The 16,858-nt window shown below is 50.5% G+C and overlaps 5 protein-coding genes across 5 annotated transcripts; 2 read left to right on the top strand and 3 right to left on the bottom strand.

The window, feature by feature from the left end:
- Nucleotides 1-300: 300 nt before the first annotated feature.
- SETTUDRAFT_28308 (uncharacterized protein) lies at nt 301-786 on the bottom strand (the record flags this gene model as incomplete). Its single annotated transcript, XM_008026532.1, has 1 exon — nt 301-786. One exon carries the CDS (start codon nt 784-786, stop codon nt 301-303), a length of 486 nt encoding a protein of 161 aa, XP_008024723.1.
- A 6,729-nt stretch (nt 787-7,515) lies between these two features.
- SETTUDRAFT_28307 (uncharacterized protein) lies at nt 7,516-8,331 on the bottom strand (the record flags this gene model as incomplete). Its single annotated transcript, XM_008026531.1, has 4 exons — nt 7,516-7,745; nt 7,820-8,095; nt 8,152-8,266; nt 8,320-8,331. The coding sequence occupies 4 exons, from the start codon at nt 8,329-8,331 to the stop codon at nt 7,516-7,518; spliced, it is 633 nt and encodes a 210-aa protein (XP_008024722.1).
- A 2,134-nt stretch (nt 8,332-10,465) lies between these two features.
- On the bottom strand, nt 10,466-11,936 carry SETTUDRAFT_169073 (uncharacterized protein). Its single transcript, XM_008026672.1, has 4 exons — nt 11,712-11,936; nt 11,638-11,655; nt 11,422-11,570; nt 10,466-11,360 (listed from the first exon to the last, which is right to left on the bottom strand). Exons 1-4 carry the CDS (start codon nt 11,787-11,789, stop codon nt 10,736-10,738), a joined length of 870 nt encoding a protein of 289 aa, XP_008024863.1. The 5' UTR covers nt 11,790-11,936; the 3' UTR covers nt 10,466-10,735.
- Nucleotides 11,937-12,123: 187 nt separating this feature from the next.
- Nucleotides 12,124-13,155, top strand: SETTUDRAFT_169072 (uncharacterized protein). Its single transcript, XM_008026671.1, has 4 exons — nt 12,124-12,173; nt 12,244-12,346; nt 12,416-12,546; nt 12,604-13,155. The coding sequence occupies exons 1-4, from the start codon at nt 12,171-12,173 to the stop codon at nt 12,793-12,795; spliced, it is 429 nt and encodes a 142-aa protein (XP_008024862.1). The 5' UTR covers nt 12,124-12,170; the 3' UTR covers nt 12,796-13,155.
- A 3,376-nt stretch (nt 13,156-16,531) lies between these two features.
- Nucleotides 16,532-16,822, top strand: SETTUDRAFT_109301 (uncharacterized protein; the record flags this gene model as incomplete). Its single annotated transcript, XM_008026670.1, has 1 exon — nt 16,532-16,822. The coding sequence occupies one exon, from the start codon at nt 16,532-16,534 to the stop codon at nt 16,820-16,822; it is 291 nt and encodes a 96-aa protein (XP_008024861.1).
- Nucleotides 16,823-16,858: the final 36 nt, after the last annotated feature.

Genomic DNA, 16,858 nt, shown 5'->3' with positions numbered 1-16,858 from the left:
TTTAATAAGCTTTAAAAAGCCTTCTTGTGCAGTAGTTGGCGATCGTACGAAAGACTCTCTTACAAGCTTTAATTGTGACTCAAATTCATGCGAATTACTTGGTGTTCTTAACGTCTAGGGTATTTCTAGCTGAGCTTCTTGTGGTGGAGTATGAAGGCGTACGTTAAGGCGATTAATGACTCTCTGCGCGTCGATAGGGACTAGCCCTGCTGCCTTAAAGGCCTTCTTGCAGTTATTGGACGTAAACACGTCAAAAAACGCGTCTTGAAAGGCTGGAAGGAAGCGCTCCTTATCAATATGCTAGACATAGTGGCGTGCCAAGTCTCGTACGCGTTGAGAGTACTTCTGCTTAAGAGGCGAAAAGCAGACAACGTCAAGTGGCTGAAGTATGTGCGATGAATGAGCAGGCATACAGAGGGTAAAGATCTTTCGTACGAGGCAGTGATCCTTAAATTCTTGGTTAAGGTGGCTCTTATGGCCGTCAAGGATGAGTAGCCTGTATAACCCTACCTGACGCGTCTTTGTATGCTCGTCAAAGTGCTTTAACCACGCGAGACCAAGCTTATTGTTCGTCCAGCCGTTCTCTGATACTGAAAGCTTCCAGTCGTATGGTATATCCGCTTCTTCGTACCATGCAGAGATGTGGACGCGTCCCTTGTAGATAATGAATGGCGGGGTAGCGTATCCCGCAGCGCAGATGCTCTGGATGACTGTAACCCACTCGCGATTGCCTGGCTGCGTGAGAGTAGGCCTCGTACGACGCTCTGCGCCTGTGACTACCTTCATTGAGCCAATTACGCCCATCTGAAAGCCAGTTTCATCAAAGTTATGGATGTTGTCTGAATGAACTCCATACTTCTCAACCGTCTCTCGTACGAGCTTGAACTACGCGTTAATAATCTCTAGATCCTCTTGTTGAGTTCTCTGACGATCCTTTGCTCGACTAAAGGCTGTTCTAAGCTTGTCTGTACGAGTAACAAACCGCTCTGCCTAGCATTTGCCTAAAGGCTCGCCATCTCGTTCGCGTAGTAGTTTCTTCGCCATATCTGCTACTTCACAAAGATGGGGGGCAAATCCTCGCGAGTCTAGGTTAAGAATATATCGTACGATAGTTTGCTTTTTAGACTTAGTTAGCTTCTGGCAATTTGGCTGTGTTGTAAGTTGAAAGGTGATTCCTTGAAGCCGCCAAGAGATCTGCTGATAATGGACGTTGTAGGCTGCTGCAGCGCGTCGAATGCTCTTAAACTGGCCTGTACGATAGGCCTGAACAGCTAGAGTAAGCCTACCTTCTTGCTAAGTTAATATCGCGTTCTGTTGTTGGGGCATTATCTTTCGTACGTGAAGTTCGTGATGCCAAGAAAAAGTGGCACACTCGGTGATGTGGCCCGCTCGGTGATGGAATACGTTATACCTATACTATACTAAGCTTGCAAAGCTTAGTAATAAAATAGCATTCACTTATATTAACTTAAACCTAACTTAGGCTATATAAAAGAATTTAGAAGTAGATATAATTTGAAATAGTGTTTTGATCGATAGTAATAATAATAAGAACTATACTTTAGTAATAAAAAGCTTTTATAGGTATATTTAAAAGTATATAAAGTAAAAAAAGAATAAAAATACAAAGAAAGCTAGTATAGAAATATAAAGTGAAAAGAATATAGTTAAATAGCCTAAAGAGCTTAAGAAATCGTTTCTTAAAGTATAATAGAGACGTATACCTTATAAGAAAGAAGAAGCCTATATTACTAACCTTCTACTTCTATATAGCTTTATAAGGCTAGCTACTAAGAACTATTATAAAATTCTACTTTAGTATATTACTATACGTAATAGTGTAATGGAGGTACTAGCTATAAGAACCTATAAAGATATCCTTAAGGCTTATTAGACGCTTATAGCACCTCTAAGCTCTCTATTTAGCTACCTAAACAAGTATAGTAGAATTAATTAGGCTTTTCTAGCTAATATTGAGTTTAACTTTAATTCTTATATCTAAAAGGCCTTAGTTAAATAAGCTTATTAGAATAATCTATTAGTATAAAGAGAGTTCTAAAAGGAGATTATAAACAAAATAGTAAACGTAATTTAAGACTTTATTTCAAATACTAAAGATGCTATAATTAAATAGCTAAAACGCCTACTACTATTAATTATAAAGCTAGAATAAAATGCTTTTTATGCTAACCTTATAAAAGGTATACTAGATTAATCGTTCTTCACAGATAATAAAGTATATCTAGATAAGATGAAAGACTAGATTGAATACAATAAAAACTTCTCTAAAGCTAATATAGTTAACTATTTATGAATAGAACTTATACTAGAACTTAATAAGAACTTAGCTATATGGGCTATAAGCTTCGTAATGTCTTAGTCTAGGAAGTCATTCTTCTTAACTTATAATTTACTTCTTAGTATACTAGCTTAGCGCTATTATAGCTTTAGTATTAGTTTTAGTTTATTATTACTACTATAATTACTTTACTCTCCTTTTCTATTACGCTAAGTTACTAGTCTAAGTGTACAACTAAGGCGTAGTAGTTAACTAAGGGAAGAAGTATAAAAGTAAGGCATAGATGCTAGGTTAGAAGTAGAAAACCTAGTATCTATATAGAAGCTATAGGAAAGACAAGATAGCTAGATGTAAAGAATAGGATAGATAAAGGTAGTAAATAAATTATAACTAAAAAGAAACTAAAGAGTACTTTAGAGAAGAGTATTTAATATATAGTAGAGGTAAGCTTAATAGGGCTAAGCTCTTAAGTTTAGGAGGTTTGTGCTAAGGTATAAGGTTACTATAACTTTTATAACTACTAACTAAGTACTACTTACTGTTAAGAAAGAATATAAATTAGTAGTTAAGTCTATAGGAAAAATTAATTAATAATATCTCTTAGAAAAATCTCTTACTTAAAGAACTAACTACTTATATTTTACTCTCTCCCCTCCCCTATAGCCTATAAAACGGGGAAGAGCCTATAGTTCTATTCCCTCCACTAAGAAGACATCGCAGTTCCACACCACACCTTCACAATATCTATTATATAGTAGTAATATAAGTATTTTAAAAGCTATTAAATTCTTAAAAATAAAATACCAAGCTGTTATACTAAATTATACATAATTAGTTGCTTAACTATTAATATAACTAGTACTAAGTGATTATATTATAATACTAACTTTATATAGTTTAAATATTATAGTGCTGATATAGCTTTTAAGCTTAGTAGGCTTATTAGTAGGTTAAATAATAAATTATTAGTAGGTTGTGTAACCTGCGCCCTTGGCGACGTGCTAATAGCTTGGACGTACCGGATTTCCGCTTTTACCCAAGACCCGATACCGAGGTCAACAAGATGTTTGTGGCGAGGCTCTGGAAGTTTGGGTGGGCGGATGGCATGGCCGTTGGGATGGTGGAGAAATGCATTGAGCGTGCAAAGGACTGGATCGAGAACAGGAACTGAGTGCACACAGACTGGCTTGTTGCTCATCAACTGATGAAGAGAGATTTCCAGTGTAGTAGCCAAGAGCGATGGAAAGAAATTCAACCAGTCGAGGCAGATTGTTAGGTTGAAGACTGGCTGGCAAGAACAAGGACGTATCAGCAGACGATACCACGTTTCGTTACCGAAAACCAAGACAGCGTGACACAAATGCACATTGCGAATTCACCAAGACCAGTAAAAAGCACTCGGGTGATCTCATTTTGACGCAAACGTGGCATTGGAAGCGTCATAAATGCATTGGATGTCATCTAAGCAAGGGGGGCAGTGGAAGAAAATGGAGAGGGTCAGCTCTGGTTCCAACGGCTGGTCAGAGGCAACTGTTGGTCCATGTATATGTAGCATGTCAGTGTAATCCATTCGCCTTAAGCTGATCACTTGGGACAATTTCCATGTATCATGTTTTCTTTTTCTTCTCACATTCTCCCCAATGTCACCCGCCTGAAGGCAAACATGAAATTCTGTTTCCACGTACCAGCACATTACTCGGTTGAACCAGTCCATCACTCTGGAAAACAAAATGCCTCATAGCACTTACCTAACCGATTCTGGCAAAGATGTTCTACACAGCCTCAAACCCATAGAAGTGATGTGGCTGAGAAGGTTTGTGGCGCCAAGGGCTAGCGCTGCGAGCCCGAGCAAAATGGAACCGTTGTTTCCAAGTATGTAGCGTACACCTACACCTAGTGGTAGTAAATCTGATCGACAGTGGCTAAAAAAAAGAAATAAACAAAGAAACGAGTGAGTCATGTAATGGGATTCATGAGAGCAAAGCAACGAGTCAGTCTTTGGGGGAAAGGGGAAAGGCAAATCAAAGACAGAAGTGCGTTTGCCCATGCACAAACGCTTTGGCCAAACAAACCAGCTAAATGTACAGACACAGTAACGTGGGTATACTAGTGCTAGCAACAGGAATGCACCAAACACACCGAGTCTCCTTGTCACCCTTGGGCCAATACTGCCTCGCCTCCTCCTACACCTACTTTGTTCACAACATACATTGGGCAGTCTAGGAGTACCTTCCCAGAGCGGCAGTTGTAGAAAGCTGGACATGGACAATAATGGCGTTTGCCGTCTAATGGCACGATCTGAGATGGAGACGATCACGCGAGTCCGAGGAAGGTCGTGGTTAGGGACAGGGCCATGCCACATAATTCAAGCTTCTTCTTTTTTTTCCTTCTCTTTCTTACCTTCCAATCAGAGTGAGGCAATGCAACGATCAGAGCTAATTACATGAGATAGTTTGTGGTGGGACCCTTTTTGCATAAATGGAGGGAAACTAGGGTAAACTCAATTATCCTATTGTGCGTGGGGTAGTGTGCTGGACATGGGAAAATGAGGTAGGGCAGGGAAAGAAATTTATGCATGGTTGGTGTGGTTGACGAGAGAGAGAGCATTGGGTGGAATGAGAGAGATGCAAGCGAGACGAGGTCTTGAATCGTACTCGCCGTCAACTGCTACATGGGCCGTGCCAGTATGCGTCTCGTCATGACACGGCAAATATTGCAGCACAAGTTACCTGGCATCAAGAGGCGACGCCGTCATCAGATTGGCCGGGCGAGGCGCCGATCCGAGCTATAGACGCAGGCACAGGCGAGCCACACGCCGGGCGTGTTGGCAGTGGCAGTGGCAGTGGCAGTGGTAGTGGTAGTGGTGTTAGCCTCTTTTATTTTATTTTTTGATTCGAGTGCATGCGTCAAATGCACGTCATCTTGTCGCGAAAGCTTCTTGGGGGCTAGGTGGATGGGCTGGTTGCTCACCCTGGCACTGGCACTACCATGGCCGCCAGCCCGGGCCGTGAACTGGAGTCCCGGGCTTTGATGCAGCACCGGCAGCATGGGACTTGGGCACCAAACTTGAGACGCCCTGCAGAAGTGTCAGTTGCGTCAGTCATGAACATTGTTCATGGTTAGCCAGGGCTTGCGGGAGGTGCCGTCGTCAGAGTATGCGCATGGGGTACGGGCCGCAACTAAATGCTTACGACATGCAAGCCAGCAAGCCCACTATGGCGTCTTACTGCAGCAACAGCATCCACAAATGGCGACTTGAAGACGCTCCATTACGTCGCCGTGGGATATTATTTCCGGCAGTGACAGCCATACAGCCTACTGACTGGCAGCGATTTTAACACACGTGCCTTGCCGAGTACAGTGGCAAACTGGTGTAGGTAGTAGGTGTATGGCGAGGGGACGTTGGCTGTGTCGTGGTATGGGAGGTCGATTCATGATTTGTGTACTTGATACGTCATGTTCATTGTAGTCATGTTCGGTGGTAGGCCCATCTTGTCATTCCCCTACCGCATATGCCTGTTCGAGTGGGAGAGAGCATCGTGAACAAGGCCGAGTGTGTGTATCGAGACATTGTCCCCAGTGGCTACTGCTGCCAAAAGGAACTGATGTTCCATGTCGGGCCATTGGTTCCAAAACGGGCCGCCCAGCTACGGGCTTGTACTTGCATCATGCGGGCTGGGGCATTTTTCTTTGTACGGAGATAAGCCTAACGCAGGGGACGAGGGAGCGGCCGCATATAGGGCCCACTAGACGTGCATACAGCGGCGTCGGAGGCTTGTGTGGGTAGGGCAGCGGGTGACGAGACAGGCCCATGTGCAGACGGTGTGTGTGTGTGTGTGGCGACCGAACGAACGCATTCCCTTGGTGCCGAAGCAGAAGCAAGCTGCAAGCAGCGTGTGCATGGCTGCCCCGGGTACCTGAAATAGCCTAATGTGCAGGAATTGGCAGACGTGCACATGGCTGGTGGTAGCGGGGCGGCGCGCTGATTGCAATCTCGCTGGGTCGAGGAAGAAGCAGGACGAAAAGGAAAATGCCACTGCGCGGCAGAGGGCTGTGTGGTGGTGAAGGTGAAGATGACGATGATGGTAGTGGTGGTGACATGTCGTCTGCATGCACATGGCGGCGGCAACAAGGGCACGTGTTGCAGGTGCGGCAAGAACGGCGCGTCGGGCTCGCGCCGGCAAGCCAGCCTACATGTAAGCTTCGCACCTGCACCCGCCAGGCGCAATGTTTCAAACGGGATCTGCAACCTCGTGTCGCGCGGGCAGCGGACAAAAAAGGTTCTCGTGCCGGGGCTTTGTCGGGCGAATGCAAGCACAAGTGGAGAGGCTGTCAAGACGTCAAGGTGGCCCGCCATGGCTCAGCTGCCACTGCCCTTCTCCTGATCGGCTTCCCCTCCTTCTGCTTGCATGTAGGTCGTGAAACGGCCGTGCATCGGGTAGCGCTATAGCATTGAGCGCCCTGGTCCAATCATGCGACACGGCCGTGGCTCGCGACTCGCACCACCACGTGATGACGGTGCTCGATGCACTCATCTTTGGCTATCGCGACATGCCGCGTCGCCAGTCCGCCTCGAAAAGCACCATCGTCGAGCGGGCCAGCCATCCAGCCATCTAGCCATTGCGCGTGCGTTGCGAGTAGAGATGAATTATGTTCATAGAAGGTAGGTGTTAAAGTTAAACGACTCTAAAATCTGTCAAAAGCGAATAGCACAACTCTTTTGACTCCCAGCAACATGCCGCATCGTACCTCACATGGCCTGCCCCCCCAAATAGGAAATACAAGTTGCCGATATCAAAAATGCCATAACACAATCGGTCTAGATGGATGAAATGCGGATGCCAAGAGCGTCGCCAGATAGCAAAGAGGGGAGGAGGACGAGGACGAAAAAAGAAGAAGAAGAAGAAGAAGATGTCGATACCAATAGTAGAAGAGAGAAAAAAAAGGTATTCAGAGGCGCGTCGAGCAGACGTGAATCCGTAAAACTCGGTGATGCGAACCCAAAAGTAACAGTGTCCAAGGGAAGAAGCAATCGAACGGCAGGGCCCGTCGGGGCGGCGGCCGACGGACAGTACGTAATAGTGGTATCGCGTATTTTCTTCTGCTGGACCCAGCAGCACCGCCAAATGGCCAGGGCGGGGCGTGACCGAACCAAGCGGTGTAGGTATCTCTCCACAGCGTACCCGAACAAACAAGGACAACAAGGCTCCGTCTCCTTACATGACGGCGCAGCAGCAGCCCTTCTTCTCCGCCTGGTCGTCCGTGTCAAACGTCGTCTTCTGAGGGCCGTTGCCGTTTGAGCCAGGGCCCGTGTATGATGACATTTCCTTGTTGTATCTGCGGATTTCTCGTACAATGTCGTAGAAGGCGTTATCCACGTTGATGCGTGATTTGGCCGATGTCTCGATGAACTTGCAGCCAAAGTTCCGCGCCAGGGTTTGGCCCTCTGCACAAGCAGGCCGGGTTAGCAGGGGCGGCATGCCAAAGGGGAGGGAGGGGAGAGAGAGGGCAGACGCGTACCTTGTGTTGAGACTTGCCTCTCGCCGTCGAGATCGCACTTGTTGCCCACGACGATCATGGGGAAATAGTCCTTGTCCTTGACTCTGAGGATTTGCTGTTGGAATGTCATGATTTCCTCGAAGCTCTGGCGGTCCGTTATCGAGTAGACGAGCAGGAAGCCCTCTCCTGTGCGCATGTACTGCTCGCGCATGGCCGAGTACTCCTCCTGTCCGGCCGTGTCGAGCACATCGAGCAGCGCAACCTCGTCGTCGATGACACACTGCTTGCGGTACGAGTCTAGGCGCTGTCAGTTGGCGTGGCGTGGGCGGCAGGGGGCGGCGAGGGCGACTCACCTTCAATCGTCGGGTCATACTCGTCGACAAAGTGGCTCTGGATCAGCTGGATGGTCAAACACGACTTTCCGACACCACCGCCACCGACTACGACCAGCTTGTATTCTCGGAGAAACTGAGGCGAGTTAGCGGGTTGGGCGCGTGGCACGGACGGCGAGGGCGACGCACCTTCGAGGCCATTGTGAGGGATAAAGAGGACAGCCGGACGAGGAGCGCAGCGTCGGGGAAAGGGTATGGGTATATTGAAATAGAGTACAGTAGTGGTAGTAGTAGCAGCAGCAGCAGCAGGTGCGAGGCCGAGCTCAGTCACGGGCAACGGGGGGGGGGTTGGAGAGGCGGGAGCAAGGAGCGACGGTGCTCTCTCTGTCTGTCCGGGGAGGGGGGGCAGCCGAGGGCAAGAGGCGAGGCGAGCAGGCGTGTGGCGATGCGACGCGCGGAGCAGAGGGCGCGAAGGGCGTGGTATCGTCGACGATTGAGTCCGGGGTTTTCGCGGTGGTAAGCGAAGGGGGGAGGGGGTGGGTGTGTGTGGGAAGAAGAGGAGAGGAGACCAGGAGAGGGAGGGATGTTGGGGGCGATGGAGCGAAGGCGGAAGGGTTTAGGGAGGGAGGGAGGGAGGGCAGGGTAGGGCAGGGCAGGGCAGCAGAGCGGAGAGCAGCAGCAAAACAGAGCAGAGCAGAGAAGGGCAGAACCGAGCAGAGCAGCGCGCAGCAGAACCGAGCGAGCGAGCGAGCGAGCCTTCACCTTGGGTCGCGAAAACGGCGTTAGCTCCGTCTGGGGGGGGGGTGGGCAGAAAGGAACTTTGAGGAGAGGAAAGGCTTGCAGGCGTGTGTGGGTGAGGGTGAGTGTGTGTGTGTGCAGGCGCGGGCGCGGGCGCAGGAAGCACAGTGGGGGGGGGGGCTCTGACTGGCGCGCCCGTTAGCGCTGCCCTATGCCCTTTCTTGCCCAGTGTGAGGGCAGGAGCGAGGGTGAGGGGATGCCAGTGCCAGTGCCCGTCAGTGCCAGTGCCCGCCCGAGTGGCCGCCCACCCACTCACACGCGCTCCCTCACTTACTCACCCACTTACCCACCCATCCTTCCACTGCCACCGCCGCCGCCGCCCACCATGCCCATACCCATGCCCACCCATCATCCCCACCGCGCGCCCTGCAAGGAATAGGCCCGGCCTCTGCTGTTTCTGCTGCCGCTGCCACTGCTACACCTATGCCTGGATACTACTGCTAGTGTGCTCTACTGCTGCCACGGAGCACGGCGCTGCGCGGCACGCCACCCCATGTGCCGTATGCACCACGGCGGCCATCTCAGGCCAAAAGCAAGGCACTGGCCAGGGAGGCCCAAAGCGGCGTCTTGTCGCGATGCAGCACCGCATCGACGGGCTGCCTCCGAAGCTTCCATGCGATCCCAGCGTCCGAAACCATGTTGCACGGGGTCCATGATGCCCACCCGCGAACCACTACTGTGCGCCAGGGGGGGGGGTTGGGGCGCGCTCGGCAAGATAGGGAAAAGAGGAAGGGCGGCCGCAACCGACAGACAGACAGACAGACACACCCACACCCACACATGGACTGCCCTACGCTACCACGCACACACGCACACGCACTCGACAACGACGTCGACGTCGACGTGTCAGGCCCGCTAGCATCGCCTTTGTCCTCGAGCGCACGGCAGCCAGCTAGCCCGCCAGCCCGCCACCCACCAGCCCCCCCCCCCCTTTGATGCGACGCCCTCTGCCCTCGTCGTCTCGTCCCCTCTCTTGTCTGGCCGGGTCGGGTCGGGTCTAGCCTGGGCTCCTCTCCTCCTCGACATGTCCTCTCCTCTCCTCTCGCAACGCCCACCTGCGGGTGCGCACACATGCAGCGCGCCACAGGAGAGCGGGGTTGGGGCTGGCGGGTGCAGGAACCGCTCGGCAGTCAGCAGTGCAGTGGCAGCAGAACCCCCCTCGCCCATTCACGTCGCCCACGCCCGGCACGTGAGCACTCCCACGCCATGCATCCACACGCCATCTCATGCCGATAGCTACATGGACATGTACTGTACACAGTACGTACGTACGTAGCAGATACGACAAGCCGTCTCCTATCTTATCTCGCTCCTTGCCGTCCATCCTGAGCATCCTCCTCCTCCTCCTACCCACGCACGCACACACACACACACACATAGCATACACACCCCGCGCCCAGCCAGGGTCCGCCAGCCGTGTCCGTGGCTCCCGACAGGCCTTCCACACGTCTTCGAGAAGGCTGCCCGCCTAATAGCCATCTGCTAGTAGCACGCCCTGACACCCCCCTCCCTCTCACGCCCAGTAGCAGTGCTGCACTCAGACTTGAATATATCCACCAGAGAGGTCCCTGCATCGCCCGCCTGGCCTGCTTTCATACCTATCCATGTACATGTATAAAACTGTAATGGCCATGTACCTCCTCGACATGTCCCATCTACCATATACATACATACATACATACATACATACATACATACATACATACATACATACATACATACAAACATACGTACGTACCTATACTTGTACTACACCCATGTACCCACGCTGGCCATGTGCCTCCCATGCGACAACACGTGCCCTTGGCTACGAATCCTTGTCAGACGTCTCGCCGTCATCCTCGCCCTCGACCGTTACGCGCCTGCCCTGCACTGCCTTTTCCACCTCGGGCACCAGGCTCTCCATAAAGTCGCGATCGCGGCCAACCAGCGTCACCGTGTTGCGGTCCTTGCCCCATCTTGGATAGCTGCCAATCTTTACGCCCTTGGGCTCCGTCCTCGCCGCCAGCTCGGTCAGATAGCCGGCAACGGCGCTTTCGGCCATGGGCGTCGAGATGAGAATGCGCAACACCCCCTTGCCCTCGGCATCAGTCAACCGTGGTAGGATGCGGGGCTTGAGTCCGTCTAGCAGCGCCTCAAACAGCCGCGGCACCCCGGGCAGGATGTGCACGTTGCCATTCACCACGCTAACCGGCACCCACAGCGAATCGCTGATAAACACCACCTGCGACTCGTCCGCAATCGACTCGTCAATAGGCAGCTCCACCATGCGCTTCTTGGCTCGAAGCGCCGCCGAGTCGACGCTCCAGTCAAAGTCGGGCTGCGACTTGTGCGGCTTCGACAGGCGCTTCATCCGCTCATACGCTGCCTCGTGCAGCTTCAACGGCAGCCCAAACGCCTTTGCTATCGACTGGTACGTAATGTCGTCGTGACTGCGCCCACGCCCATTCCAGTCAGTCGCTGTATCCTCGACCCAGACCGCCAAAGACTCACGTAGGCCCAATCCCGCCACTCGTCACAACCATGTCGTAGTTTGTCGACATGCGTCGCACTGCCTCGACAATCTCCCCCTCGTCATCCGCAATCACCTCTATCCTGCGCAGGTTGATGCCCAGTGAGAAGCAAAACTTGGCAAAGTATGCCTACCCAGCAAAAACGTTAGCCCACGTACACGTAGCACACAGCATAACTGCCTCGACGCCGCCATACCGAGTTCGTGTCGACCGTCTAATGCCCTGTCAGCTGCTATCCAGCACAAAACCCCGTGTCCATCTACAACAAACCTTTCCTCCCAGCACCTCGTCCCCTATAATCAAGCAAGCCGCCGTGTGAATCAGACTCGTTTGCTGTGTCGACGCCATGGCTGATGACGCTATCGATGACCCGGATGAAGCCGCCGCGGGCCTATGCGCAAGGTTGGGTAACGGACGAGACAAGTGTCTAGCAACCTGGCTGAGACGTCCAAACATGAATCAGTGAATCGCTCGCGACGGGAACAAAGTCTGGACGCCGAGGTGACGAGGGGAACTTTGTGGAAAGGTAAAAAGATGCATGCACCCTGACGGGACTGGACAATGACGGCCACATGGAGGAGCTACGCGACTTAGCGCCGCTCTCCGATTTCATCTCCCCGCCCTATTACCCCACCAACATGGACCATCCATGAGGCTCACACAGTCTCACATAACCCACCAACACGACCCAACCCAAGTACACAGTTCGTCCCAGTATCGTGCGACATCATGGCAAGTACCGCAGCTACTGCTCACGCGTTCCAGCCACAAAAATCAAGCCCCCGCTAACTCGTCTGGGCAGTCCTCCGAGGCACGCCTTTACACCTTCTCTGACGAGACCAAGACCAAGTTGCGAAAATTCCGCCTCGGCACAAGTCGAGCCAAAGACGCACAAGCTGTCATCTGTACGCTCAGCCGAGGCCGCCAAACGGGCTCTATACCATACAGTGGGCGCTGATGCCGATGCGCGCCAGACGAGATCGATAAGAAGACGCTCGAAGTCCGACCGGTAGACGACCAAGTCTACTCGGATGTCCAGAGTCTCGCCGACGAGCTCCCCGACCATGCCCCGCGGTTTGTGCTTCTAAGCTACCCGTTGACGCTCGTACGCTCGCTCACCAGCATGCCAAACAACCTTTGGAGGAGACGCTGAGACGCACAGGACTCGGGACGACTATCGGTGCCCTACGTCATGCTATACTATCTGCCCATCACTTGCAACAGCGAGGTCAAGATGCTGTATGCGGGCGCAAAGGAGCTCATGCGGAACACAAGTGAAGTTGGCCGCATCATTGAGATTGATAGCGCCGAAGACCTGGAAGATATCGAGGACAAGCTCAAGGAAAGCGCATAGAGTATAGGTCGGAGGCAGACCGGATGCGCCTAGCACACGCGCTCCCATGTCCGAAAATGGCCGGTCGACTACTATCATTACGTATCGGCACCCCATGATTCAATCAAGCACTCACTTCGCCAACATGCCGAAGATCCCGATGTGTCGTCGAATGTTATACCTACAACTGCAAGTCATCTTGCAGGTTCCAGACCCATCACTACAGGGATTTTGTTTTGCACGCCATCTGACGGCTGTCGGCAGCACCAGCTCTTGGCGTTCAGAGCTAGCCGCCAGCACCTACCTGGCCAAGGCCGCTTAAGTGCTAACGGTCGTTAGGTGTAAGAAGTGTGTCCAGCTCCTCTAGTATCTTCAATACACAGTCACAACTACGCTGCGCACAGTCCCGCCTGCGGACACATCTACAGCCTTGGGTCGTCATGGTGGTGATAGTTACGCCTACGCGCAGGAGACGTCTTGTCGCGTTACAAAGTCCAAAGTACTAACATCTACAACCGTCAGCGTACGCAACAAAATTTGTCAACCCATCGGCATAACATTACCCATTCTAGAAGATGAACAGACGAGTCATCCGATAAGCAGGCGAGCCAACCTAGTCAGTGTCCCGTCACTACGGCTTCCTCGGCTACGACCAACCTCGAGGTCGGACCAAAGACAATATATTCCTCGCCAACAATGCCGCCTCGTTTTTTCCTTGTAACGCAGCGAATAGCATCTTTCGGTCATGTACGCAGTCCCGATAGGCGGCATCTACTTGCGTAGCATTTGGTCCTCTTCCTACTAATGTGGTAATCTGCATGGGCTACCACACGTCAATGGCCACGACAAGAACATTGCAAAGAGTGGCAAGCAAAAATTACTGCTGGACCCTGGCCAGCCTTACACAGACCCTTCACCTTTACTGTTCTCCACTTTGGACGTTGTGGAGATGTACAGGGTCACTGTGCGTCAACTGTCATCTCCATCATACCACCGAGCATTGCCGAATCCGGTATAGCTCATAATGATAGGCATAATGTCACTTCTCATTGCTCCCGCCTCTACTCTAGCGCAAACCCCCTTGGGCTCGAAAATTCTTCATCCCACTTTTTACAACGCCCGTCGTGTCAGGGATCCTGCCTATATGGGCACAGAGTCAAACCTTAAAGGCTATGGTCGGATGAGTGAGCTGATAATGGCCTTTGGCTTACGTCGTGGTGCACGGTTGGTATCCCTCTGCCCTTGCTTTTCTCCCTCCCCCTTTCTTGGCACGTGTTTGCGCCGCCTCATCAATTCATCAATAGTCATCTTACTATATTCCTCACTTTCCTGACGATTATGCTGAGACCGGCATAGTTGTAACTCGCCCGGACGCTTCTCCCCGGAGAACACATGACATGTCGTGTTGCTCAGGAACCCGTCGTCATCAAAGGGCCCATGGTGGCATGGGCTCACCTCACGGGCTTGCGAAAAGCGTTACATCAGCTTCTTCTAGGAAACGCATCCTCGGACAGCCATTTGCTTGCCCTTTAGTCGCAACATGAGAGGCCGACGTACTACGGAGGTGACTGTCAAAAGTTCTTGCTAGCGCCACGCTAAGCCGCCAGCCTATCAGCCTGACTATTCTTAGCGCCCACACTAATTTTCTAAAGCTAGCGATAGCTTATATACTTATCTTTTTATGTATTTTTAAATCTACTATAGCTCTAAACATAGATATATTAACTTACTTTTTTATTATCATATTAAAGTTACCTTTTAGTAGTAAATCTACACGCAAAATTATAGAAATAATAAGTATAACGTGGTTCACAAGCGAGTCGATCACCCAAGCGAGTCGATCACGCTCCACCAGCGCGTCGACGTTGACACTACAACGCGTAATAACTCAACAACGCACTACTTAGATTTTCTATACTAAATTAGATCTTCAACTTGCTCTCTTTAACTCCTAATCGCAACGTGTTCTAAGCTAAAGACGTGCTGCCTCTATCTATAACGTGCCTCAAAGTACTCTATCTAACCAGCGTACTAGAAAGCGCCCCTAACGCGACTGCGAGCCGAATTTAAAGCGCCTAAATAAGCTAGAAGAGGAGGCTGTAGTTAGGCGTATTCTTAAAGAGTCTACGCGAGGATTTGCGCCTACAAAGCCTAACGTTTAAGCAATAGCTAATAAACTATTGCATAAGCGTGGGAGCAACCCTGTTAGCAAGAACTAGATTAACAACTTTGTTAAAAGGACCCCTAAGCTCCACACGCGCTAGAGCCGTCCTTACGATTACCAGCGAGCTATCTGCGAGGACCCAGCGGCTATCCAGCGCTGGTTCGACTTAGTCCAGGCGACAAAGCAGAAGTGGGGTATTATAGACGACGATATCTATCACTTTAACAAGACTAGCTTTATAATAGGCAAGATTTTATCATAGTTAGTTATCACAGCATTAAAAGGTTATAGCAAAAAGAAGCGGATACAGCCAGGCAACCGTGAGTGGGTTACTGTGATTCAAGGCGTGGGCGCGTTGGGTCGCCGGCTACCCCCCTTTATTGTCTTTATAGGCAAGGTGCTTATTAACATCTAGTTTAAAGACCTGCCTACTAACTAGTTCCTTAAAGTTAGTCTAAATAGCTAGACGAATAATTAGCTTACTCTTGCGTGGTTAGAGCACTTTAATACCTATACAAAGAGGCAGACTATGGGTGGGTATCGACTACTCATTATTAACGGCCATAAGAGCCACTACTCTGTCGATTTTTAAGATCTTTGCAAGGAGAAGAATATTATTCTTCTCTATATGCCTGCGCACTCGTCTCACCTATTGCAGCCTCTTAATGTCGCCTGCTTCTCGCCGTTAAAGCGCAAGTATGGCGACTTGATCTTAGGCTTGGCACGCAACCGCACTAGCTATATCAGTAAAGAGACCTTCCTACTAGCCTTTAAGACTGCTTTTGAGCAGTCTATTACAAAGGAGAATATCCAAGCTAGCTTTAGAGGCGCTGGTCTAGTCCCACACGACCCACAGGCTGTGCTATCAAAGCTTGATGTGGTGGTGCGGACACCACATCAATCGCCACAACAGGCAGCCGCCTAGGAGGCGCAGACACCACGCAACGCGCGCGAAGTCGAGGCTTAAATTAGTCTTATTTAAGAGAGCGTGAGAAAGCGCCGTAGGTCTTCTGCCAATTCACTTACTAAGCAGATTGCGCAGTTAAGTAAGGGGGCTTAGCAAATGGCACATAAAATGACGCTTATAATAGAGGAAATGAGTACTCTTTGAGCAGCTCTAGACGAATTAAATAAGCGTAAGAGCCGTAAGCGGCGATACGTACAGACAGAAGAGACTCTTACTGTAGGCGAAGTACAAGAAGTATTAGCTAAACAGGCGGGTAGCAGTCGTGGTGATGGTGAGAGTGCGTCGAAGAGGGTGCGAGGAGAGAGGTGGTGCGGGCGTTGCAAGCAGACTAGACACAACGCTCGTACCTGCGCGGTTAAGATAGATAGTGCAAGTGATAGTAGCGATTCTAATAATTAATTTAGTATATTGTAATAGTTTATTAACTGTGATAAAAGACTGTGATAACGTGTCAACGTCAACGCGCCGGTGGAGCGTGATCGACTTGCTTGGGTGATCGACTCGCTTGTGAACCACGTTATTGCTATAACTAACTACAGTGCCCGTGCACCAGATGAGCACCATCGCCAGTTGAGCACCCCCACCACCACAACAACAAAACTTCAACGCGTCAAAACTCAACCAATATGGACCCGATTCAAGAAGCGATTGCAAAAATCGAATCGCGAGAACTAGAAGATAAATTCTCGTATCAAGCAATCGCGAAAAAGCATGGTGTAGCACGAATGACGTTGATGAGACGACACCGCGGCGAAACTGAGGCCTATGGCGTGCGCAACCTCTCCCTCCATCCACAACACGAGAAGGAGCTTGTACGATACATCGATACGCTTACCGAACGACGTTTGCCACCTACGAAGGAAATGATACAACGCTTTGCTTCAGATTTGGCTGGAAAGCTGGTTTTAGAAAGCTAGGTTGACCGGTTCATCCGCCAGCACCCCAACCATCTT

The sequence above is a fragment of the Exserohilum turcica genome, assembly GCF_000359705.1.
Source record: "Exserohilum turcica Et28A unplaced genomic scaffold SETTUscaffold_19, whole genome shotgun sequence".
NCBI lineage: Eukaryota > Fungi > Ascomycota > Dothideomycetes > Pleosporales > Pleosporaceae > Exserohilum > Exserohilum turcicum.
The sequence above is the reverse complement of the archived record's forward strand: the minus strand, read 5'-3'. Positions and strand labels throughout refer to the sequence as shown.

Bases quoted from the DNA above. Each gene is read 5' to 3' on its own strand.
- SETTUDRAFT_169073 (XM_008026672.1), bottom strand. From the start codon at position 11,789: ATGGCGTCGACACAGCAAACGAGTCTGATTCACACGGCGGCTTGCTTG. The intron at 11,361-11,421 runs GTGAGTCTTTGG...GCGTGGGCGCAG, and splicing joins AGTGGCGGGATTGGGCCTAC to TCACGACGACATTACGTACC.
- SETTUDRAFT_169072 (XM_008026671.1), top strand. The intron at 12,347-12,415 runs GTACGCTCAGCC...GATGCGCGCCAG, and splicing joins AGACGCACAAGCTGTCATCT to ACGAGATCGATAAGAAGACG. The intron at 12,547-12,603 runs GTACGCTCGCTC...TGAGACGCACAG, and splicing joins TAAGCTACCCGTTGACGCTC to GACTCGGGACGACTATCGGT.